This window comes from Henckelia pumila, chromosome 1, assembly GCF_033568475.1.
Source record: "Henckelia pumila isolate YLH828 chromosome 1, ASM3356847v2, whole genome shotgun sequence".
Classification (NCBI taxonomy): domain Eukaryota; kingdom Viridiplantae; phylum Streptophyta; class Magnoliopsida; order Lamiales; family Gesneriaceae; genus Henckelia; species Henckelia pumila.
This window is the reverse complement of record NC_133120.1, coordinates 144,639,976-144,665,369: the sequence shown is the minus strand read 5'-3', so window position 1 is coordinate 144,665,369 and position 25,394 is coordinate 144,639,976. Positions and strand designations below refer to the sequence as shown.

General features: G+C 35.8%; 1 protein-coding gene across 1 annotated transcript; it reads left to right on the top strand.

Annotated features, from left to right (window-relative positions):
- Nucleotides 1–18,941: 18,941 nt before the first annotated feature.
- LOC140885578 (5'-adenylylsulfate reductase-like 5) lies at nt 18,942–24,643 on the top strand. Its single transcript, XM_073292540.1, has 4 exons — nt 18,942–19,278; nt 22,318–22,499; nt 23,071–23,195; nt 23,855–24,643. The coding sequence occupies exons 1-4, from the start codon at nt 19,111–19,113 to the stop codon at nt 24,286–24,288; spliced, it is 909 nt and encodes a 302-aa protein (XP_073148641.1). The 5' UTR covers nt 18,942–19,110; the 3' UTR covers nt 24,289–24,643.
- Nucleotides 24,644–25,394: the final 751 nt, after the last annotated feature.

Sequence of the window (25,394 nt, the reverse complement as noted above, 5' to 3'; positions counted from 1 at the left end):
TAATTTTTCTGGCTTTATTTCGTGGGCATTCAAGGACATATAAATATAAATTATCAGATCTAGAGAAGGGATTCACGCAGACGGATGGAGGCGGCAAGGCGAGGGCTTGAAAAAGCAGAGATCTGCTCCATCTTCTTCAGATTTTTTCTTCCTTTCTTCTTTAGATTATTAAACTTTTGTTGAATATTATTTTCGTTATTTTATTAGTATTTCTTCAACCAAGACGGCGAGATTGGGTCGAACAATTTTATGTCGAACATGTGAATTTTGATTTGGGATTTTTAGATTTTTATTAATATTATTGATTGTTGAATTTACGTTTTGTTCTTGTAAATAATATGATAAATTATTTACTTGCTTGTTAATTGATTCTGATTCGACAGATTAGGAGTTGATTTCGATCCCTTCAATAATTGACATATGGTTAAACCGACTAGAAATAGTCTTCGGTTTCAGTATGCGATTTTAGGTAAAAATTGAATTCTCATAATTACCAATGCATTTGAATTTTTTTAGATTTATGAAAATTAATCCGTAAATATTTGAATAGGTTTAACTGTTCTAGAAATATAATGTTAAATAAATTAGGATAATTCACCGTGATTTAAGATTGAATCTGGATCCTAGATTTGCCACTTGTTTGCATAATTTGTTTGATATCTTCGTGTGTATTGGTTGTCTCGTTTTAATTAAATTTATCTTTCAACTATTTTATTTCTTATTTCTTTTTAGTAATTGAATTTGTATTCAATTCATCGCAACCTTTTTATTATTTGTCTAGATTAAGCTAAATAATTAATTCTTGAGAATTGACTATAATCCCTATGGGATCGATACTTGGACTCATTGTTCACTTACTATTACTTGACCTAGATCAATTGCTAGTTGATATCGAATTAAGTGGTCATAGACCATTTGTCTTGAAAATATTTCATTAATATCTTCAAAAAGAGAAAATATAAAAGATCCAATAGAAAAGTATATATGAAATAAATTGTGATGAACTCCTATCAGAGACTAGATGGATGTCGATAAGTTTCGGGTCCTCGACTTGTAGGATTTTGTCTGCTAGATTGGCCCTGAAGGCCTCCTCGGGGTTGAGTAGGTTGAGAAGAACTGGATTGATTAATCAAAATTTTCAGTGTAAGAGAAGACAATGACTTGATCTGATTGGTCATGACATGAAAATTGTCAGTGATCATCCCTTGTAGAATCTGAACTTGAGTAGAAAGATTATCTATGGAGTGAACCTACCTGTATCACTTACTAACCAGAGTCTTAACCATGAAATAGAAAATTCAGATATATAGAAAAATCAGATATCTTTATCAGAGTTACTTACAACTAAGCGGAAAAACAACTGGAATAAAAGTATACCAAACAGAAGCTCAATCTAGAATCCATCGACAACCCCTACTACCAAGACCTGGTCACCGACTAAATACTGGTCTCGGTCCTGGTCCACTTGCAAACTTGTCACGTCGAATGGAGATGTCCAAGAAACATAACAACATATACGTGAGAGAACTACGCTCAAAACGTACAGTACGAGTATACAAACCTACTATGATGCATGCAAATGACTGGGTACTAGTTATCTCAATATCTGCTCAATCTGGGCGCCACTGAGTATGTAGAACCATCTGGGGTCAAATCTGCTGGGTAACTCCACACACTCGTATAAACCACCTTAGCGTCAGTCCCTGTCATTACGGAGTCTCCCGATGTTAGACAATATATCAAGGAATGCAGGGCTGAGCGACCCTACTACTAAGGCTATCTCGAAAGAGACTCGACTCAACATGAATATGCATATGCAACATAATATATCAAAGCAGTAAAACATGTATCATGACACATAATATGCAACATATAAGCATGCATACTCGGTGGGTATCTCAGTCAGTACTTACGTACCTTATTAAGGCAATCCTAGTAGCACCGGTCCAGGTTCTAAGCCTACAAGTCATGATAATACCATATCACTAATACTGGTCTATAAAACTTAACTAAGCTAATAGATACTCCCTAGTACTAATAGGGATCTCGGACTATATGATACAGGTATAGAAGGGCAACGATCTCATACAGCTCCTGTGTGTAAAATGTAGCAGTGGACATTTCTGGAAAATATTCTGATCTTCTGATACTTTGTTAGTTGTGCATGTTTTGACAACCAATTTTCGGATAGAATGTGATGAACAACGTGAAAATTGTAAAGATTGAATCAGATGACATCTTACGACCGTTACAAATTATCTTCAATAGTACAAACAGTCGAGTGAGCTATCTGTCAGAGGGGGCCGGTCAAGTAGATCAAGGCCAGTTGATAGGTACCAGGCGAATGTTATGCTTCTTGACGTTGGGTGAGTATTCCTCATTGTTTGACACCGGGAGAGTATTTGAAAGTCTTAAAATGAGCGGTCGAGTACATGTATTAGAAAGCATGGCAGCTGGATCTACTACAATGAATTATTGTTTTTTATCACCAAAACTAAGGAACCTAGAAAATTATTATTATTTTTGTTGTTTTTTTCTGTTACTCCGGAAAATTGGGTAGGCTAAGGTGGGCAGCCTCTCGGGTATAGTGAATTTATTTCCTATCTGAACTCTTGACCTGGTAGAATGAGTTCTAGTCGAGAGGTCTCTACACACACGTGAACAAGAAAGGTTAGTGAGGTGCCGAAAGGATTTTCGGCGTGACCACTCTGACGATCAAGTCAGCAACGTGCTCACGCAAGAAAGTAAAAAATATTTTAGAATAATAAATGTAGAGCGTTTTTTAGGATGAATTTAACTCCCTGATTTTACCTTTGTTGTGGGTATTTATAGGGCAACTGTAGTTACCCGTTCCGAAATCACCTACTAAACAAAGATTTAGGCATGCAATTAAATCTTAAACATAAAAAATAATCAGAGATATCGTGGAAACTTAAACAATCTAAGAACCTGGTAGAACAGAACCGAAAAACAACTAGAAACCCCAAGAAAACCGATTAAACAACCCAATCGAATCAAATAAATATCGAACAAAGCTTAATCTAGAAACCTCTGGTTGTAGTAACCCAGATATCATTTTAAGATAATAATATGTTAAACATGATTAAGGGTTGGTATTTAACCAATTTCGGAGTGTTATTGGACTTCAGAAGTAAAATTTGGGCTTTTTAATTTTGGGCCGGATAGTAAGCTCCGATCCCGGATAGTAAGCTCCGATCGGAACGGAAGCTCCGATCCTGGAACGAAAGTTTCGATCCCCAGCTGTCAGAAATGATCGATGACTCAGTCGCGAGTTTTGACAAGTGTCGGTCATAGAGCAGATCGGAAGCTCCGATCGTAGATCGGAAGTTCCGATCCTGGCGTGGCAGACATGCACGCAATGAGCTGGATCGGAAGCTCCGATTCCGAAATCGGAAGTTCCGATCCTGGCCGAGAAATTTGGCTATAAATAGGGCCGTTCAGAGTTCATTTTCAATTACGAATTCCCGAGTTTCCTTCTTCAGTTATATAGTGTGAGATATACACTTGAGGGCCCTATCGGTTATAATAGAGGTTCTGGAATAACCAAGGGGTGGTTATAGTCATCCGGGACTAGCGACTCCAAAGGGCTAACTACGGACGAAGGTATGGTTCGGGAATCTATTTAAGTTTTGGGAGTACTTATTAGCTTAGTTAAGGCTTATAGAATTTATGTAGTGATACGGTGAACTTTTGAATATAGGCTTGGAACCTAAGATCCTATTATACTTGAACTAGCCTAGAGGTACGTACACATTGACTGAGATTGCCAGCGAGTATACATGTTTATATGTTGCATTTATTTGGCATTATTATATGGCATGATGTATGATTTACCGTTTTCTATACTCATATGTCATGTGCATATACACGTTGAGCCTAGTCCTTGTTATACCTGATTATAGAGCCGCTCAGCTCTATACTCGATAGTCTGTCACTGAGAGTACCGCGACGGCGGGGGCATTTATGTCTGTCTACTCTGGTGTACTAGACGAGTGTGGTTGCACCCAGAGGTTGATCCGTGCGGTGGCAGCACTCATATGGCGCCGGTTCTGAGCATGACTTTTCAGATGATCTTTTACCAGTCATCATGTTACATGCATTATATACATATGCTTACTCATGTTTATGTACTGGGCGTAGCGCTCACGTCCTAGTTGTTATCTTGGACACCCTATTCCATGGGGCAGGTCGCAGGATGGACGGAGCTGGTAGTTCAAGGCAGGACTAGGGAGCAGGAGCCTTGAGGACTTTATTATACAGCAGGATTCGATATAGCTGTATAATGTTTACTGTTTAAGATTTCGATTTGGTTGTATCACTACAGATTTAAGTCTGGATTATGTTACTAAATTATGGTTTTGTTTCCGCATGTCTTACTATGTTAAGTTATTTTGATGTATTAAGTTTAATGCATGCTATTAGTTGCCAGTTAGTAGGTGATACCATGCAGGGTCACTACATTTTTGGTATCAGAGCATGCTTAGATTTTGGGATTAGTACTTGGGATTTAGAATTAGTTAGAATAATTCTTGCGCATTTGGGATTTTAATGTGCAATTCTTTTCAGGATATGGCTGACGAGAGTCACGGTAGTGTTGGCCAGGGAGGTGGTCATCATCATCGTCGCCATCATCATCAGGATGATCAACATCGTCCTCATGAGGGTCGACGTCGCTATACTATTAATAAGTTCATGCAGGTAGGACCGAAACCCTTAGTGGGAGGCGAGAATCCTGAACAAGCTAGAAGCTGGATGTCTAAACTTGAGAGCACGTTCCGAGCTTTTGAGTGTACTGAGGAGCAGAAACTGGAAGTTCTAGAATTCGTTCTAGAGGATAGAGCACGTTTTTGGTGGGATGCCAAGGTTGCTCAGGCACGTACTGAGAGAGGACAGGTGACTTGGGGGGATTTCTGTCGGGAGTTTCAGAAATTATATTTTCCTCCGGCTGTTTGCCAAGCACGATCTATGGAGTTTCTTACTTTGAGGCAAGGATCAATGACTATTGATCAGTATCAGCAGCGATTTCTTGATCTGCTACCTTTCAGTCCTCATATCAATGCGAGTGATGCGTCGAAGTATAATATCTTTCTGCAAGGCCTGAACCAAGATATCTACGCACAGGTTGTCGTCTGTGATGACCCAGTGTCTTATGAGACTTTGGTGAACCGTTGCCGTCTTGTGGAGACCAGCAACAGGCGTGGACAGTTGATGATGCCAGCACAGCCTAGTGGATTTGTTGAGCCTCGAGCTCAATCTGTTGTGTCATCTGTACCTACGTCTTCTTCTACTCCTACTACTTCGTCTGGTTCTCGTGGTTCACGAGGTACTTTCCGCTTTGGGAAGAAGAAGAAGAAGGAGGAGTTTTGTAGCCACTGTGGTGGGAAGCATCCTGCAGCTTCATGTCGGAGAGCTACTGGGGCTTGTTATATTTGTGGTCAGCAGGGACATCTGCGGAGAGATTGTCCTCAGCGCATGGGTTCTGCTAGTGGATCGGGATCACAGGTTGGATCTCAGGCTTCTATTGTTCCACGTCAGCAGCCAGCACCACAGAGTTCTTCTGGTTATCGTCCCCAGACTCAAGGGCAGGTGTTTGCTCTGTCTCAGGAGCAGGCTACTGAGGGAAGCGATCGCATGTTGGCAGGTAACTTCTTGTTATGTGGTATTCCTGCACTTGTATTAATTGATACTGGAGCATCGCATTCCTTTATTTCTAGTCGCTTCGTTAAGAGACATAGATTACCTTATGTATCATTAGATATGGATTTAGTTGTATCTACTCCGTTGGAGCAAGAGATAGTAACTAAGCGTCTAGTGATGGGTTGCTTTCTGGAGTTTGAGGGTAATGTGTTAATAGCTAATTTGATGATATTAGCGATGGCAGATTTTGACTGTATCTTGGGAATAGATATGCTGACTTTGTATCACGCTACTGTGGATTGTTATCAGCGTCTGGTACAGTTTCATCCCGTTGAGGGTGATAGCTGGTGCTTTTATGGTGAGGGTGCGCGACCTCCGATGCCACTTGTTTCGGCTCTGAAAGCATGTCATGTCTTGGAGTCAGGTGGGGAGGGCTACCTCATCTATGCAGTTGATATGTCTGCGAGTAGTCAGGGTATTGATGAACTACCGATTGTCAGCGAGTTTCCTGACGTATTCCCTGATGAGATTCCTGGTTTTCCTCCGGTTCGAGAGGTTGAATTTGGTATTGATCTAGTACCAGGAACTACGCCTATATCCCGAGCACCTTATCGTCTGGCACCGTCAGAGATGAGGGAATTGAAACAGCAGTTGCAAGATCTTCTTGATAAGGGATATATTCGTCCGAGTGTTTCTCCATGGGGAGCACCTGTTTTGTTTGTCAAGAAGAAGGATGGATCGATGCGATTATGTATTGATTACAGGCAGTTGAATCGTGTCACCATCAAGAATAAGTATCCTTTGCCGCGGATTGATGATCTGTTCGATCAACTACAGGGTACTTCTGTTTATTCGAAGATAGATCTGAGATCTGGATACCATCAGATGTGGGTACGAGACTCAGATATATCTACGACTGCTTTCAGGACCAGATACGGGCATTATGAGTTTCTGGTGATGCCATTCGGTTTGACGAATGCACCGGCAGTCTTTATGAACTGATGAATCAGGTATTTCGAGATTATCTGGATAGATTTGTCATCGTCTTCATAGATGATATTCTTGTCTATTCTCATGACAAGGATGAGCATGCACAACATTTGAGGATTGTTCTACAGACGTTACGAGATAAGCAGCTATATGCGAAATTGAGCAAGTGTGAATTCTGGCTTGATCGGGTAGTATTTCTCGGTCATGTGATTTCTAATGAAGGGATATCTGTTGATCCTAGTAATATAGAGGCAGTGCTGAACTGGTCTCGACCGACGACGGTTGCTGAGATTCGTAGTTTCTTGGGTCTAGCTGGATATTACCGTCGGTTCATCGAGAATTTTGCACAGTTGGCAAGGCCTTTGACTCAGCTTACACGGAAAGATGTTGCCTTCATTTGGTCCTCGGATTGTGAGGAGTCATTTCACGAGCTGCGTAGACGTCTTACTACTGCACCTATGTTAGCTCTACCTTCTGGATCAGGAGGTTATGTTGTCTATACTGATGCCTCTGGTCAGGGGTTAGGATGTGTTTTGACACAGCATGGACATGTTATTGCCTATGCTTCTCGACAGTTGAAGTCACATGAGAGTAAGTATCCAGTGCATGATCTCGAGTTAGCCGCCATTGTATTTGCGCTCAAGATTTGGAGACATTATCTTTATGGCGAGAAATTTGAGATATTTACGGATCACAAGAGTTTGAAGTATTTATTCACTCAGGCAGAGTTGAATATGCGACAGAGACGCTGGATGGATCTCCTGAAGGATTATGATTGTGAAATCAAATATCATCCAGGTTCTGCTAATCTTACTGCTGATGCCTTGATTCGGCAGGTGAGACTGTCTGCACTTCAGACTAATGAAATATCTCATATGGTTCAAGAGTGCTGTTCATTGAGTTTTACGCTCAAGCACAAGAAAGGGAGGAATGGGATTCCTTTGTATACTATTCTATCTGAGCCAGCATTGTATTCTCGGATCAGAGATGCTCAGATATCTGATGTTAAGACTTAGAGATTGGCACGTCTAGCCAATGGAGTTAATACATCTGGATTCCATTTTCAGGCAGATGGTTTATTGTGCCTATCCAATAGAGTGGTTGTACCTAATGTTGCGGAGCTCAGGAATGATATTCTATCTCAAGCTCACAGGAGTCGATTATCAGTTCATCCTGGAAGTATGAAAATGTATAAGGACTTGCGAACTAGATTCTGGTGGAAGGGGATGAAGCGAAGTGTGTATCAATTTGTTTCGAGATGTTTGGTTTGTCAACAGGTCAAGGCTGAACATCGACGACCAGGTGGATTACTGCAGAATCTTGAGATTTCCGAATGGAAGTGGGAGCACGTGACTATGGATTTTGTTACCCACTTGCCTATGACTTCACGTCAGTGTGATGCTATCTGGGTTGTCGTTGACCGTTTGACAAAATCAGCGCATTTCATTCCTTATAACCAGGAGTATTCTTATGATCGCATGGCACGCTTATATATCCAGGAGATTGTGCGATTACATGGGATTCCAGTGAGTATTGTCAGTGATAGAGATCCGCGATTTACTTCACGTTTTTGGGGTAGTTTTCAGCAAGCGTTGGGTACCACTCTGAGTTTGAGCACTGCGTATCATCCGGAGACTGACGGGCAGTCAGAGCGCACTATTCGTACGCTGGAGGATATGCTACGTTCTTCTGTCATGGATTTTGGCTTATCTTGGCAGGATCAGTTACCTTTGATTGAATTTGCCTACAATAACAATTATCATCGTAGTATTGATATGGCACCTTTCGAGGCATTGTATGGTCGACGGTGTCGTACTCCGTTATTCTGGGATGAAGTCGGGGAATGGCAAGTCGAGGGTCCTGAATTGGTGCAGCAGATTGTAGACAAGGTAGATTTGATCAAGCATAGGATCAAAGTTGCTCAAGATAGACAAGCCAGTTATGCGAATATTCGCCGCAGGCCACTTCAGTTTGAGCCTGGTGAATATGTTTTTCTGCGAGTATCACCTTTCAGGAAGGTGATGAGATTCGGTGTGAAAGGCAAGTTGTCTCCTCGTTACATTGGGCCTTTCCAGATACTGGAGAAGATCGGAGATGTTGCTTATCGTTTGGCTTTACCGCCATCTCTTTCCAGTATACACAATGTTTTTCATGTGTCGTTGCTTTGACAGTACATAGCTGATGAATCTCATGTGATTCAGTCTACTGATATTCAGCTAAAACCGGATCTGTCTTTTGTTGAACGACCAATCTGTATCCTAGACAGGAAGGAGAAAGTTCTTCGGAACAAGACTATACCACTTGTGATGGTACAGTGGCAGCGCCGAGGCGTTGAAGAAGCAACTTGGGAAACTGAGAGTCGTATGCGAACAGAATATCCTGAGTTATTTGCTTTGTATTTTTGATTACCATGTAAGATGTAATTACCGTTGTTGTAATAAGACATGGTTTGATGTTTCATATTGTTATCTTTATTGTCTTTAGATGTTATTTCGCGGACGAAATATCTAAAGGTGGGGAGAATGTAGTAACCCAGATACCATTTTAAGATAATAATATGTTAAACATGATTAAGGGTTGGTATTTAACCAATTTCGGAGTGTTATTGGACTTCAGAAGTAAAATTTGGGCTTTTTAATTTTGGGCCGGATAGTAAGCTCCGATCCCGGATAGTAAGCTCCGATCGGAACGGAAGCTCCGATCCTGGAACGGAAGTTCCGATCCCCAGCTGTCAGAAATGATCGATGACTCAGTCGCGAGTTTTGACAAGTGTCGGTCATAGAGCAGATCGGAAGCTCCGATCGTAGATCGGAATTTCCGATCCTGGCATGGCAGACATGCACGCAATGAGCTGGATCGGAAGCTCCGATTCCGAAATCGGAAGTTCCGATTCTGGCCGAGAAATTTGGCTATAAATAAGGCCGTTCAGAGTTCATTTTCAATTACGAATTCCCGAGTTTCCTTCTTCAGTTATATAGTGTGAGATATACACTTGAGGGCCCTATCGGTTATAATAGAGGTTCTGAAATAACCAAGGGGTGGTTATAGTCATCTGGGACTAGCGACTCCAAAGGGCTAACTACGGACGAAGGTATGGTTCGGGAATCTATTTAAGTTTTGGGAGTACTTATTATCTTAGTTAAGGCTTATAGAATTTATGTAGTGATACGGTGAACTTTTGAATATAGGCTTGGAACCTAAGATCCTATTATACTTGAACTAGCCTAGAGGTACGTACACATTGACTGAGATTGCCAGCGAGTATACATGTTTATATGTTGCATTTATTTGGCATTATTATATGGCATGATGTATGATTTACCGTTTTCTATACTCATATGTCATGTGCATATACACGTTGAGCCTAGTCCTTGTTATACCTGATTATAGAGCCGCTCAGCTCTATACTCGATAGTCTGTCACTGAGAGTACTGCGACGGCGGGGGCATTTATGTCTGTCTACTCTGGTGTACTAGACGAGTGTGGTTGCACCCAGAGGTTGATCCGTGCGGTGGCAGCACTCATATGGCGCCGGTTCTGAGCATGACTTTTCAGATGATCTTTTACCAGTCATCATGTTACATGCATTATATACATATGCTTACTCATGTTTATGTACTGGGCGTAGCGCTCACGTCCTAGTGGTTATCTTGGACACCCTATTCCATGGGGCAGGTCGCAGGATGGACGGAGCTGGTAGTTCAAGGCAGGACTAGGGAGCAGGAGCCTTGAGGACTTTATTATACAGCAGGATTCGATATAGCTGTATAATGTTTACTGTTTAAGATTTCGATTTGGTTGTATCACTACAGATTTAAGTCTGGATTATGTTACTAAATTATGGTTTTGTTTCCGCATGTCTTACTCTGTTAAGTTATTTTGCTGTATTAAGTTTAATGCATGCTATTAGTTGCCAGTTAGTAGGTGATATCATGCAGGATCACTACACTGGTGACCCCTGCTATCAAGCCCTGTTCACAGATCGGCCACTGATCTCGCTCATGGTCCACCTGTAAACTAGCTACCACCCCCACCAAATGGAGTGTTCGAGATAAAAGCAGGAACGTGAGTGCTAACGCACAGTATAAAAATATGAGTAAACAGGCCTATATTATGCATGCAACATGAAACATGAAGGATCTGGAAAATTGGGATCAAATCTGGAAAAATATGCTCAGAACGTAGACGCCACCAGTATGCGCATGTTGTTCCAAAGATAGAGTGGGTGCCACAAATACTGAACCCCGATCTTGGACCATCACCGTCCTGGGTAAAACCGCACACGCTGCTCCATTGATATAGTGGGTGTCACACGGTACCCGATCATACAAAGAAGAAACCCTAGGGATGAGCGACCCTAAACAACATGTTATGTCGAAAGAATACACTGGCTCAACATGGTATGTTAATGATGCATACAAATCATGAACAGTAATATCATGCATCTCATGACATATAATAATTCAACACTGTACAATGCAACACATAAACATGCATACTAAGCTGACTATCTCAGTCAGTACTTACTTCAACTACTGATCTAGGTGAACAATGTTTACAGTCCAAGCCTGCAAGACAAGATTAAATCATATCACCAATACTTATCTAAAATCATTAACTAGACTAATAGATACTCCCAGTAGCTAATAAGAGTCCAAACTTATACATGCGTCTATCGTTAGCCCGTTGATGTCGAAGGCTCTAACCCAAGAACAGCCAAGCTACAAGCCTTATAGCACCTCGCTATCTCCCAAACATGGAAAAGACGACTAAAATACTACGAATTAATCACTGGCTCGAAACTCGCTCCTAAAACACACACTAACTATGAGAAATCTCACCCCTATTTATAGAACACTTTCGGATCTTTTGATCGCTAGTTCAGATGTTTCGATCGCACTTCGGAGCTTTCGATCGCATCTTTGGTGCTTCCGATCTTTTTTCACCGAACATGTGTCCTGTGATTGGATAATGCACTTACGTCGACAGAGTTCGGACCTTCCAATCTCTAGGTTCGGAGCTTTCGTTCTGTCACTCGTCAAATCACTCAATCAAAACCCATACTTTGTCTGATTGAGGGAGTTTGGAACTTCCGATCGTGAGTTCGGAGCTTCCGAACTCACCCTCTTCATCCGTACTCAATGATCCATCCGATCATTTCGAAGCTTCCAAAATTCCTAGCTCTCAAGTTCGGACCTTCCGAACCAATCGAACCCTTGGAACCCTCCGGACCATTTTCAAACGTCCTGAATCCGATTTTCTACTTAATAAATCCAAATTAGGATCCTTTAATCATATTTTGGCCATTTAATCATTCTTAGCTATTATAATTACTTAAAAACGCAATCGGTTTACTGCAATAACCAAGTTGATGACTATCCCGAGATACTCGGGTATTGGCTACGATGTAGGGACGTGGGTTGTGTCATGGTTTGACCAAGACTTGTAAACATGAGAGAGAATGTATCCCTTGATTTTCGGTGGACAGGATCCATAATGGATTGACCTAGTCTTCCTGTCTTGTCGGGCCAAGGAAGAACCTAATATGTTGCAAGTGTCCGGGATGTCAAGGCTTCCCTGCTTGGCCATACACCTTTTTCACTGGGCCCATTTTCCACCCGGTCCCTCCTGGGCACAATTAGTGTCGTACTTGATATTTTGGAGGTCTGAGTCGAATTCAAGAAATCGTGCCCCTCAAAATAATGTCAATTTTTTTCAATTAATACAAATTTTTTCAAAAGATAACAACATCATCTCTCTTTGAATCATTTTGATCAATTAAGAATGTCCTAATTTTTTTATCATTTTTTATCTCTATTTTTTATCTCAATTATGTGACCATGAACATTTAGAGGCAAACTAACTCTTTTAATTCATATTTTCATGTTAAAAATTTTCGAAAATATTAAAATTATATATTTTTCATTCAATTTGTTCATAATAGGAGTTTGAATAACTTTCTATTATCAATGTCATTTATAGATAATTAATCAAATTTTAACATTATTATTGTGTTGATTTTCTCGTTTCAATAGTTAAATTACGAACTTTTTCCACATTATTTATTATTTTGTCTCTAAAATATTTATCAATATTTCAAGTTTGACCTCTAAGTTATTTCTATTTTTCTTTGTTAGCTTTCTCTTTTTTGCTACCCAAAAAATATCTTATTGCAATTTATTATTGATTCTATCTAGAAAAAAAAATTAAGCCTATATCTATTATAGCTCTAAATTATATACTTTAAAATTTTTTAAATCCATTTGTAAATTAATATGTATCTTTAATTGTATAATTTATTATTAATTAATTAACAAAACTAGTCAAATTCACAAAAGAAATAACTAATTCATAGATTATTTCTTAAAAATATCACAAGACTTTGAATTTCGTTATGCGACTATTGATTGTCTTATCAAATATAAATAATAATTAAAAATTTTAAATTTTCATTTGTTACGAAATAAAGAATTTTGGTGTTCTCAAAGTTAGTTAGTATAGTAGGTCCATCTTTTATATAATAGTATAGATATATAGTATAGAAAGTATAATAATAATAATAATAATAATAATAATAATAATAATAATAATAATAATAATAATAATAATAATAATAATAATAATAATAATAATAATAATAATAATAATAATAATAATAATAATAATAATAATAATAATAATATGAGTTGTAGCCAGATAGCAGGGCCGTCTCCAGAAAATTAGAGGTCCTAGGCTAATTTAAGTTCTATTTAAAATTAATTTTTATTAAATATATAAATATTACATAAAAACTGATAATAAAATGAACATAATGATCACCAATTTATAATTTAATAAATCTTATTATTGCAATTCTTTTTTTTTTCTCTTTGAACTTGTAGATTCAAATTTTCTTTTTTTTTGTCAGAATTCACAATAAAAATCTAACAGAACAAATTCAAAAAATAATTTAAATAATAAAAAATATTGATTGTTGATATAAGATTTAATATAAACACAATATAAAACGTATTTTAGATTGTAATAAAATATTAAACATTGATTTTATTTACTGCCAAATTTCTCAAGAAAGAATCAATACAATAATTTCATATAATAATAAAAATTTCAAATTTTTGATACTAAAAATAATGACAAAACAATTGTATTGAAACTAATTAAGCATAAGTAATTGATTTTTGTTACAAAAAAATCTAACAAAATAAATAAAAATTATAATTTAAATACTAAAATATAGAAAAAAAAAATTAAAATCTCGAAGACCAAGGTCCAAAAATCAGATAATTAAAAATCAAATAAAAACACCAACCGTGACATACAAACATATAAGAAAAATCAAATTAAATAAAAACGACACAATAATTGACCCACTTTGAATAATCTTACTCACTTGAAAGAAATTTAACAAAAAAAAGAGCTTTGCATCCTAAAAATAGAGGGGGTTTTTTTTTGTTAGAAAATAAAAGAAATGACCAAAATCACAAAAATTAGCAACTTTTTATATTTTCTACAAAAATTTAAAGGCACGTGACCTATAAAAAAATTTTAAATAGAAAAAAAAATTATACATATATAGTTTTTTTAAAAATTTGAGGCCTCACCCTGGGGAGGCCCTAGGCAGCTGCCTAGGTGGCCTCCCTTATGTTTTCAAATTTTGTGCACAAATACGCTTGTAAACATGTACGGACAAGGTGTTGTATGCTCAAAATTTGAAAATATGGGGAGGTGTGAGCTCAAGATTTAAAAAAGACACAGGGAGCTAATAGATCATTATTTTTTCATAAAGAATTTTAGCAATCTCGGTATTTAATAGGAGTAGTGCCCCTTATTCTGATACATGAAATATTTTTTCAAATAGTTTGTAGCATTAAAAAATTTACAAGCAGAAAAAATAAAATAAAATAAAAATTATATGAATGTTAAAAATAAAAATAGTTGTCATTGTTTAAAATTTAAAATTCTTATCTCACACATGAGAGTCGGACATTTTGAGAAAGAAATTAATGAAGAAAATTTAAGGATTTTAGTCTTTATTAAGATAGTATTTGGTATAAAAAAATTTAATCTTTTTGGTAAAGTTTATAAGCTCTTAAAAATAGCTTATAAATTGTTTGTTTGATAAAGCTTATAAGATTTACAAAAAAAATTTATAAACTGTTTCAGGGCTTATAAGCTTTTTAATTTTGTTTGAAAACTTTTTTTTCAAAACACCTTTTACGCCGTAAAAATAAATTGTTTGACAGTTAATTATAAGTTATTTTTAAAAGGTAGGATCATCCTTATTTTTTTGAAAAGATCTTTTTTTTTTTGAAATTTTACTTCTCCATATTATCTTTATATATTTTATTAAATTCTCTCCATGTTTTCTATTAAGTAATTTAGTTTTGGTGATGACAATCAGTAGCTGTAGACATATTCACTAGACAACAAATCAGTAGTAATAGAAAGCCCGCGTAAATCAGATCTAGCAAAATCAGAAGCCAGTAGAATTAATCTGAAAAACTGACTTAAATCAAAGATGGAACCATTAGGCTTAAATCGAGAAAACTAAGTAGACTACTTTTCAGTAGTCACCTCATTTATTAGTCGTTCTGCCTTCATAGTACATTTTATTTAATGTCGCGGACTAGCATTAAGACACATTTATTGCACATATCTTTTTTTAGTGTGAAAGATGTGATGTATTAAGAAAAACACATTTCTTGATTACAGGTACAATAAATGAAGGAGTTAATAGAGTCGTTGTCTAACGTTGGATCGGAAGCTATAAAAAGCTCAATTGGCTCATTCGAGTTTAGATAGAAGAACCACAGAGATAATCCGCGATCAAGTCTTAAATCAATTACAAAAATATCTACACTCGAAAAGAATACTCTTGCATACTCAAAAGCGATATATACATCAAATCTTTAGATCAATTGTGTCTCTTATTCATTGTAAAGTTATTATCAGAGTATATGCTTTGTAATATTTTGAGAAAAGAATCTTCTTTCAAAAGTGTGTTCAGTTGTTAAAGCTTTCGAGAGTACTAGAAGTTTTAGTAGGCAGTAGATAAGCCCTACTGAAGTGGGTTTGTATCAAAGTGTGTGTACTTATCAAATCTTCTATTAATACCTTTTGAAAACAGAATAAGGGGAAGGTTTATCCTTTGAACTTTCAGAGACAAATCTGTTGTTATTGCTTTATTTACATTTGAAGCTTCAGCAAAACTTAGTATTCTGTTTCCGCATTATGTTAGTAGACTACTGCCTTTTATCAATTTTTTTCTAAATTAATATAAAAAATAATTTTATTTTTTTAATATATGTTCACATTTATGATAAATTTTAAAATTATTTTTGTATGTATATTAATATTTACATTACTTTCATAATAGTATACATTTTTTAAAAAATTCTGACAATAAAAAGATCTTATAATACAAAACACATCAACATCTTTAAGTTGTTTAAATAAGTTCATCCAAACACTTTAGTTTACTTTTAAAATAAGAACTGACAAATAATAAGCTCCTAAAACAGCTTATAAACTCCTAGAGTTTATAAGCTGTTTTTAATAAGCGTCGAACACCCTTTAAATTACAAGAGGATATAATTGAGATATTATAAGATTGGTGCAAATATTTTGGTTTTTAAGGGATTAAATTTATAAGGAGAAAAATTATAATTTTAGTCATGTAAGTTGGCTTGTTTTTTGTTTTAGTTCTATAACTTTTAAAAGTTTGGTCTTAGTCTAGTTAACTTGGATTGTTTTTGGGTTTTGTCTTTTTTTCATCAGAAGTTTCGAATATTATTTATTTGACACTGATACTCTCCTATATGCTTCATTTAGCAAGAATTAAACATATATATGTCACACAAATTAAAATTCGATCCATCGTCAGTATAAAGGCATTAATATTTCTTCCATTCTGTCTTTATTTGCTCGTAATTAAGTTTCATTTGATCGACGTCGCAACAAATCTCTCCGGTTGTTTTCTCGTGCAGTGCGTCCTTTAATTAATTATAATCAATGGAACAGATGGAAATACAAATATATTATCAAGAAGTTGATTGCGGAAGTAATTAGTTGTCATAATAATTTCTTGGTTGATGTTGCTCCTAATTTTGTTTCTTGATAATGTCTGTGGATTCTTATTTTGTAATATATCTTTATTATTATTATTATTATTATTATTATTATTATTATTATTATTATTATTATTATATAAAGGTTGAAACTCATTTAGAAACTACTTTGGTGTGTTTGATGAAATCAATATAAATTTATAATTTTAACCCTCAAACATACATTGTACTTTATATAAATTATTGGGTAAAATGATAAAAATATAGTTGCATACTTGCATTTGTCACTCCTACTATCAAAAATCACTCACTATCTATGTCTTACTAAAATTAAGAGCATGTTCTATTATTATTTAAACACAAAATAAATTTTTACAATTAAAAAAAATTAAAATTACACATAATTAAAATTTTAATATTACAAAAAATTAATAAATACAAGAAATTAAGAAATTTTAAAAATTACAAATAATTAAAACAAATTATCAACAACAAAATAAATTATTGTCCAAATCAGATTAATTTTTTTATCAATAATTTTATAATTTGTAAGATTATTTTTTATAATTTAAAGGGCCAGATTAATCTGGACCGTTGGATCTCCAACGGACCAGATTAATCTGACCATTGGATCAATTTCAAGTTTTAAAAACAAAATAAAAAAATAATTTTTTTTAAAAAAAACAAGATTGCAGGCAGGTCACCGCGCGGATCCCGCCTGCATCATCGCACGAGGAGTTTTCCTCGTGCTATGTCCTCGCCCCTTGAGGGGCGAGGAGCAATTGGGGAGAGGAAGCCCACTTCCTCGCTGGGCTTCCTCGCCCATTAAAGATGCTTTGAAGATTCATTTCAATTAATTTCATTGTACTTTTCTTTAATAGCGACATATTATTTGTAAAATATTAAAATTTTATATTTATTATAATTTTAACTAGATATTAAATTATTTACATACATGCAGAGCGTGTACATGAGTATATCGGTTGCTAGTATATATTAATAATTCTCCTATCGATGATTTAATTGTGATTTCGAGTAATTCTTAAATATATTATTTAAATTTATGGTAAGGAAAGTATAAATATAATGTGCGAGTTAGCTCTAGCTAGGTGTGGTAGCATCAACCGATTAATGATATACAAATTGAATTAATTTGTAGCGATCCAGCAGAGGAAGATACCCATACCCTCGTGGGAAAAAGAAATTTGCCTCGGCTTATCACAATTGATGATATGTTCATTCGTGAAATCACAAGTGCAGATTATTATTTGTTCAAATTACGTGATGATGAACAAAGAGTCAAATTTAAAAAAGACGACGCTGAAGAAAATTATCGTTATTATACTCAATTGATAGAACAAATACGTCTAGTTCAAACAACTGGGGTTTGATTCAATTCTTTGTATTGGAATATACACAAGTCGATTACATATGCAAAACTACATATGTATAAAAATTTTGTTAAAAAAAAATCCATAAATACTTTTTTTTTTAGATATTTACAAACGCTCCCTAAATTCTCTCGAGTTATGCTAGATTTATTTGGAGTTTTTGGCCAATCAAAGATTGCCAATGGTACCATGATTTCCTTGTATACGCTTTCATGAATTAGGAATATATCATTTTGTTTCTTGTTGTGTTTAGATGCAAGAAATTTTGAGTTATTATTTTAAAAGAAAATTATTATTTTTGTTCTCATGTTTGTTTCTTTGTGATTTTAATCTTCTATATTAATAAATTTCAGTTTTCTTGTCTTTTTTCAAGCAATTTTAATTCTTTTTTTATACATGGAGCTGTGACATCAATGCAGTGTTGATCTGATGTTGACGTATATAGTATCATATCAGCAATATCGATGAAAAATAATTAAAATCACAAAAAATAAAGAAAGTTACATGACTAAAATTAAAATTTTATAACGTAGAGGATAAAAATCAGATAGATACGAATATTTATGGGCAAAAAAAACCAATTTTCCCTAAACTCTTACAAATTTTTAAAAGATGGTACAAAAAAATTTTTAAAAGAAAAAAAAAAGAACTTTTACATATAACATTTTGAGAAATAGAGAAGAAGAAGAATATGGTTATTGTGGTTTGATTCTTGATAATAACCATAGTGCGATGCGCACAATGTATTAAAAAAAAAAAAGAAAAAGAAAAAAGAAATTCACTGTGGAGGGCGGTTGGTCGATGAAACTCCATGATATGATATGATATATAATATAGATAAGAGAGAGGAATAGTAAAATCCCAACATTCTTCTTCCATATCCCTCTCTGAGCTGAAAAGGGGAGAGCATCGATTGAGCCCGCTAGGTTCCTTTTCTTGTTTTTTCTTGGTCAGATTTCTGATTTTTGCTCCCAAATTATCAGGAGATATTCTTGATTTTCTCTATGGAGGTTCCGATCAGAAAATTCGCCTGTATATTCGTCTGTATATTGGCCGCTTCGGGGTCGTCGGCGTCCCTGACTACTTGTCACCCTCGTGAATTCAAAACCTTTCTTCACGATCTGAATTCCCAGTGCCCGTTTTCCACCCCTTTGTGTTTCTCTGCGATCCAGGTGATTATTTGGTTCTAATTTTGGCTATATCATGCTACTTTAAATTGCGCAAGATGTGATTTATGATTTGATTATACATTTTATGCTTCTTACAGATTTGTTTTATTTTTATTTTTTGTTTCCAAGAATTGCTTGTATTTTCGGTATTCTGTTTTCTATGCTCCATAATTTGTCTTCTTTAAGCTGGGATGGATACCTAGATGGGTAATTCTGCTAAAGCTTGTTTCTTTTCTCTAACAGCTGCTCGAGCTTAAATGTTTCATTATGATGAGGTTTTGGCCATTTCTTTGTTTGGCAGAAATATATTTCGACAAACTTTGACCCAAGTGTAGGATTCTTGATCGTGTTGTCCTTTTTTTACTTGCTTTCCTTCCTTTTTTGTAATGCCTAGAAAAGATGTCATGTGAAATTTGAATGATTTTTCAACTGACAACTACCAAATGGCTTCTTTCATGAGAAGTACTTGGCGGCGGTTTTATGTTGATAACCAAGGTGTATTAAAGTATGTACATATTAATATTAACTAGGCAACAGTTCAATATTTGTTTGAAACACCAAGCTGTATTGGTCTGTTGCGTGATCGCCAATTTTATCATAATTTAAATTTTCGTAAACTGATTAATAACTGTTGTCCCACAAAAAAAAAATGGAATCAATTTAATAAATGGCAATCAATTCATTTCTAACTCATGCATCAATGCGCTGATTTGTCGATGATTTGATGCTAAAATGAATTTTACTCCAGATAGGCAATTATACAATGCTCAAGTATACATAGATATGCTGATTTATGCTTAATAATAATGTGTTTATTAACAACAATTGTAATAATGGGTAACTATTATGGATATCATTATGCCAATTCCTGCTTGTTGAGAGTAAGACTGTGGCGAATGGTGTCCCAACCTAGAGAGGAAATAGAATTTATGTATGTCTGTTAGGTTATTAAATTTTTCTTTTTCTTTTTCTTTTTTAATTATCATATTCCAATTTTCCAACGGCTTATTTATTTCAAATAGTTAAGTTATCTTTTTCCTCCACATGTAAATTTGAACGATTATTAATATTAATAAATGAACACACGCTACTGAGTACTGACCGCTGGTTGCAAACCTTGACTCAAAATTCAAGATCCTACCAAAATTATTTAATCATACGAGAAATAAATAATGTGGCCATACTCCATATCCGACTATTCTCTCGTATAAGCTGGAAGAAAGTAACAAACTTTTCATTGCACATGGCATTATTCGATGTTGATTATGTAGTTATTGTCATAAAAGGCACCATAAAAGACTTACCACAATAAGTGAATACAACATTTGAACAATGGTAAAATGTTATGCTCACCTTTCCGAAATTCCAAATGATAGAGGTGACTGCACCATCATGATCATTGTTGATCATAGGCTCTTAACACAGTTAGATTGTATTTGCGAGCAAAAACAATGAATAAAGTTTGGATTTTTAAATTCTAATTTCTACAATTGTTATCATTTGGTCTTAATTAACAACACTAATCTCTGTCTACGGATGAAAAGCACTCTCAGCCGGTCTTTTTTGCGTCAGTTTTGCTATAAAACTTGACCGAAAATCCCAAATCTGTTTGAATGAGAGCAATAGAGGTTTGCAAGCCAAACAAGTGACGATTTCAACCGAAGCAAAAGCTCTCTACCGCAGAGAGAAGCAATTGAGTTGAGTATTCAAGTAAATCGGAACTGATGGTACCAAGACATAATTCGTTGTATCTCACAACATGTAAAAAAAATGTTTTATAGGAGCTGAGAATCACAAACTTAAAATATGACTAGACTTATACATGCCCTCTACATAAAACTTCAGCCTTTAATTCCTCCCCCCCATTAAAAACTCAAATTTAAGCTCCCTCAAAAGGGTGTTATCTTAAAGAAAAAAATTATACCTTTTTTGATCAATTAAATGATTGTAGTGAATCTAACCAGCCAAAGTGGTGTTTTGGTCTATCCTGCATTTCATAACAAAGCATTTTGTGCCATATAATCCTTACAATTATCATTTAGCTTCCCATCGAGCAGATGGTCCATTTTCTGTCGGAAAGTTGCAGTAGGAATGTATTTTCTCGAGTGAAGTCAGTCATTTGATTTAATAATGGTTTGATCCCTTTTGTCATTTTAGGCACACTTTTACATAATTCTTACTGTAAAATTAATGCACTGACAGCTGAAACACTGCAATAATTCTTCTCTTGTATTGCAAAATTCAAATTCTCATGTCACTTCAATACCAGAAAGACCATCTTTGTGAATTGCTGTTAGTTCTTTATTAAATTTGCCTGCTTCATCTGATAACTTTTTACATTTTTACTTAAATTGTGGCTTGCTTTTGGATGTTGAACGTAATGGGATAGCTCTAGTCAGTGTTAGCATCACTTCTTCATGTTCAATGTAAAAACTCCAACGTTATTACTCCTGTCTTGTTAGATGAATGGAGGGTCCAGAAAAATTAAAGTTTTAATGGGAAGTAATCAAATTTATGAAAGCTTCATAAACTTTTGATCCATGCTAGATGTTGACAATCGATTCAGTGCCTTAAACTTGGAAAAATGTACAAATCAGATGGAAGAAGATAAAAAATTAAATACCCTGACTGAAATATGCAGACAGTTTAACATGATGAAGGCTAACCTAGCTGTACATTGCATTCAGATACTGATACATACTCCGTCAGTTTTTATCTGGCCAAATAGATTACCAAATCTGCACCTTTAGATGCCTGTTCACTTTTTTAGTCTTGTTATATAGATGACTTAATGAATAGCCAATATTGATGGTGATTTTTAATAGTCCATTCTCGATTTACATCTTTGTTGCTGATCATTGTTAGTGATGATACCGGGTTATGCTGATGAATGCTTGCAACCACTATTGTTTTGTTATTGTGAATGTTGAGTTTCAACTCATGATAGATTTTGCTTTTCCGCATATCTGTTTTGCAGAGTTTTGAATGATATTCTTAATTTTTATGTTCCTATCTTTCATATGCATTAATTTTCAATTGAAGGTGGATGGAGAATTGCTTGAAAGTGTGATGAGCTCCACTCAAAAGAATGTATATACTGCTGTTCTGTATTATGCTTCATGGTGTCCTTTCTCTAGCATCTTTCAGTCAAAGTTTTCTACTCTCAGTTCAATGTATCCGCAGATTAAACACCTAATGGTTGAACAATCTTCAGCCGCTCCCAGGTGTGTGACTCTACCTTACGATGATTCCTTAGTCCTTTCATCTCCCCCTCACCTTAAAAAAAGACTACTGGTTTCTTATGACATGAACCAATCATAGAACGAGCATTGTTCATATTAGATCATGGCATCTGTGTACTTATATCCTGATAATAACATGACATCCTGGCCTACTTGCAAAAGGCCTAGGTTTAGTTCTCTTTTTGCTGCTGTCAGATATGTACAGTAAAGGTTGTGACCTCGTAGGATACTATTAGTTAATTCCTATGCATTACATCTGGCGCTTTCTTTGTGACATCTGGTGCTTTTTTGTTCACTTGGAATTTGAACCGATAGCGCTCAACTCCTCTGAGATATTCTTGGGACCCAAATTTGTTGAAGGGCTAATAGTTTTTAATAGGGGTGGACATCATTGAGTAGTGAAATGTCTTTTATGTTTACCGTTTACCATACTTGTGCATGCCTTGCTTGAGTGCCCACTAAAACTTGCACACCTGTGGAAGGTTTATAACATGTTCTCTACATTTGATTCTCTACCCTTCATAAGCTTAACTTGCTTGTGCATTTTGTGCAGTGTTTTTTCTAGATATGGGGTTCACAGTGTACCCTCGCTACTTATAGTGAATCAGAACATGCGATGGAAGTATCATGGTCGAAAAGATCTCTCGTCTCTTGTCAATTTCTACAAAAGAGCTACAGGTATCTCCCCTGGTAAAAGCATATTTTCTAGTTGTTGTGTCATGTGTGATACTTATGACCCAAGGTTCTGGTAAAACTATCCAGCATGGTTACAGTTACACTTGCACATTTACACTTCCCTAATCCCTCTTCTACGGAAATACAAATTGCATGAATAATCTTAGTCTATCTGCACCATTGGAAATTGTTAAGTTGAAATACTCATCTCCTGAAATTTTTTACGGCTATTATGAGTTATGATGCATTTAATTGATCTGCTGATGTTAAGTTATATTCATTATCGAGGTCTTCATCAGTAGCTTTTCTTCAGCATGTTATATAATTATCTATAATTGTTGGGTACTTGGGTTTTATTGATTTTTTGAAATGTTCATTTTTGTGTGCTTAAGATTCATTTACGTGCACGGTGCGCCTTCATCTGTTGGTGTGTCAAAAGGGCACGGGTGGAACCTATGAGTCTTGCAAAGATGTCAAGACTTGCATTCTTTTTTTTCTCAACGGCCTTGTGTTTGTTTTGTCCCTTTGACTCTTTCGTACAATCTTTTTTTCAGTAATACGAGTACAGTTAGTTCTATGTCATAAAATATTTCTTACGAGTTTTGGGATTAAAAAATACTGTTTGTCTCTTCTAATTTCTAATTTATTTTTATTTTCTGAAGGACTCGATCCAGTAGTGGATATGCTTGAAGATAACTCATGCAGCCCAGTGAGTGATCAGAAAATTTTAAAGCCCTGGAATGGAGTGTCATTAACGGAAATAATATGGAGGGAATTGTATCTTGTACTTTCTGTACTATTTGTCTTGTCAAGGGCTATCCTTTATTTCTTTCCAGAGATTATATCTCGTGTCACCGAACTGTGGGTCGCATGCATTCCTCACTTAAATTTGGGAATTTTCGGAGAATCGAGGCAACTTTTAGGGCGTGTGTTCCATTTGATTGACGTGAAGAGAATTTGGAGCAAGTTAAAGGTATGCAAAACTAGGAACTTCCATGAAGGAGCTAGGAATGCTCGGGTTTGGGCATCGTCCCTGGCATCCGTCTCCGTAGGAGAGACATCTTCGACAAGAATATTTCCTTCGAGAGACTTGTAAACTAGTCTTGTGTACCTATCACCTTGAAGCACCTTAAGGTGGAACTTACATTTGTCAGATTGCAAGAAGTGACCATTAAAGATAATCTGGGTTCTCTTCTGTTTCTGTTTTTTAGTCATTATTTTTCCCTTCTCTTATTGTAAGCTTTAGCTCTCAAAGCCCTTTTGTCTTATGGAGTATAACTGTAGAAAGGAATAGTATAAAGTTCAGAACCTGTCCCCGTCGGTGTATATTAATCGGTAGTACATGTTTTAACTTCTGCCTTAGAGGGTAGCAGTTATCCTTGTGTGATGACTTTTTGTACTGTGTTCTTGAGTTTGTTACCTTTGGAATACATGAATTTGGAAATTGCCGACATAGTTTGAGTAGGTTTTGTACCAAGAATTTATAGTTCAAATTTATCAGATTCTTCTATCTACGCGCAATCTGATTGACAATACAAGTAATATATGAGTTTAGCTTCCTCACCACACTCGTGTTGTGCATCCCCGTTTGACCTATGCACCAGCCTCTCTCTCCTGGTTCACTCCCAAGCACCTTGTCTCCGATGGCGGTGATGAGCTTTGTTATTCGGGTCGTTGTATCACTGGCGTGATCCTCTTCCTCTTTCTTCTCCAAGACTCGAACATCCTAACGTTCTAGAGCCAAGTTTTTGGACATATGGCCCCAAAATGGTGCTACAAATAAGATGATCCATGTGTTGCTACTAACTAATATCGAGTGATAGATGAAGATTATAATTGAGTTTTGATTGAGGTAAGCTTTGTTCCCATTACTTTTGCCTCCGAAAACGGCCTGAAAACATGATCAAACAAACGAGAGGGCGTTGGGGCATTTCTCGTCTAGCAGTCTAGCTCTTCCGATGCTCGGGGTCCTGGGAATGATATCAGATAGGTGTTTTGATACCTTCGGGATTTTGGGGTGAGGGATCTAAAGTGAACATTTATCTTTATTTATTGGGTTTATAAATGAATATATGCGAGAATAAATGCCTCATTTTAGATGCATGCTAAAGGCATCGCCGCTGTAGGTAAAATTCTTGATGAACCTAGTTGGTTTCATTAACTTCGGACTATAACTAAATACAAATAGTTTATTTTTTATAT

What these genes read in the sequence shown, in the direction of transcription:
- LOC140885578 (XM_073292540.1), top strand. Translation starts at nt 19,111, where the DNA reads ATGGAGGTTCCGATCAGAAAATTCGCCTGTATATTCGTCTGTATATTG. An exon ending in TGTGTTTCTCTGCGATCCAG is followed by an intron (nt 19,279 to 22,317) that starts GTGATTATTTGG and finishes TTTCAATTGAAG; the next exon opens with GTGGATGGAGAATTGCTTGA. An exon ending in TTTCTACAAAAGAGCTACAG is followed by an intron (nt 23,196 to 23,854) that starts GTATCTCCCCTG and finishes TATTTTCTGAAG; the next exon opens with GACTCGATCCAGTAGTGGAT.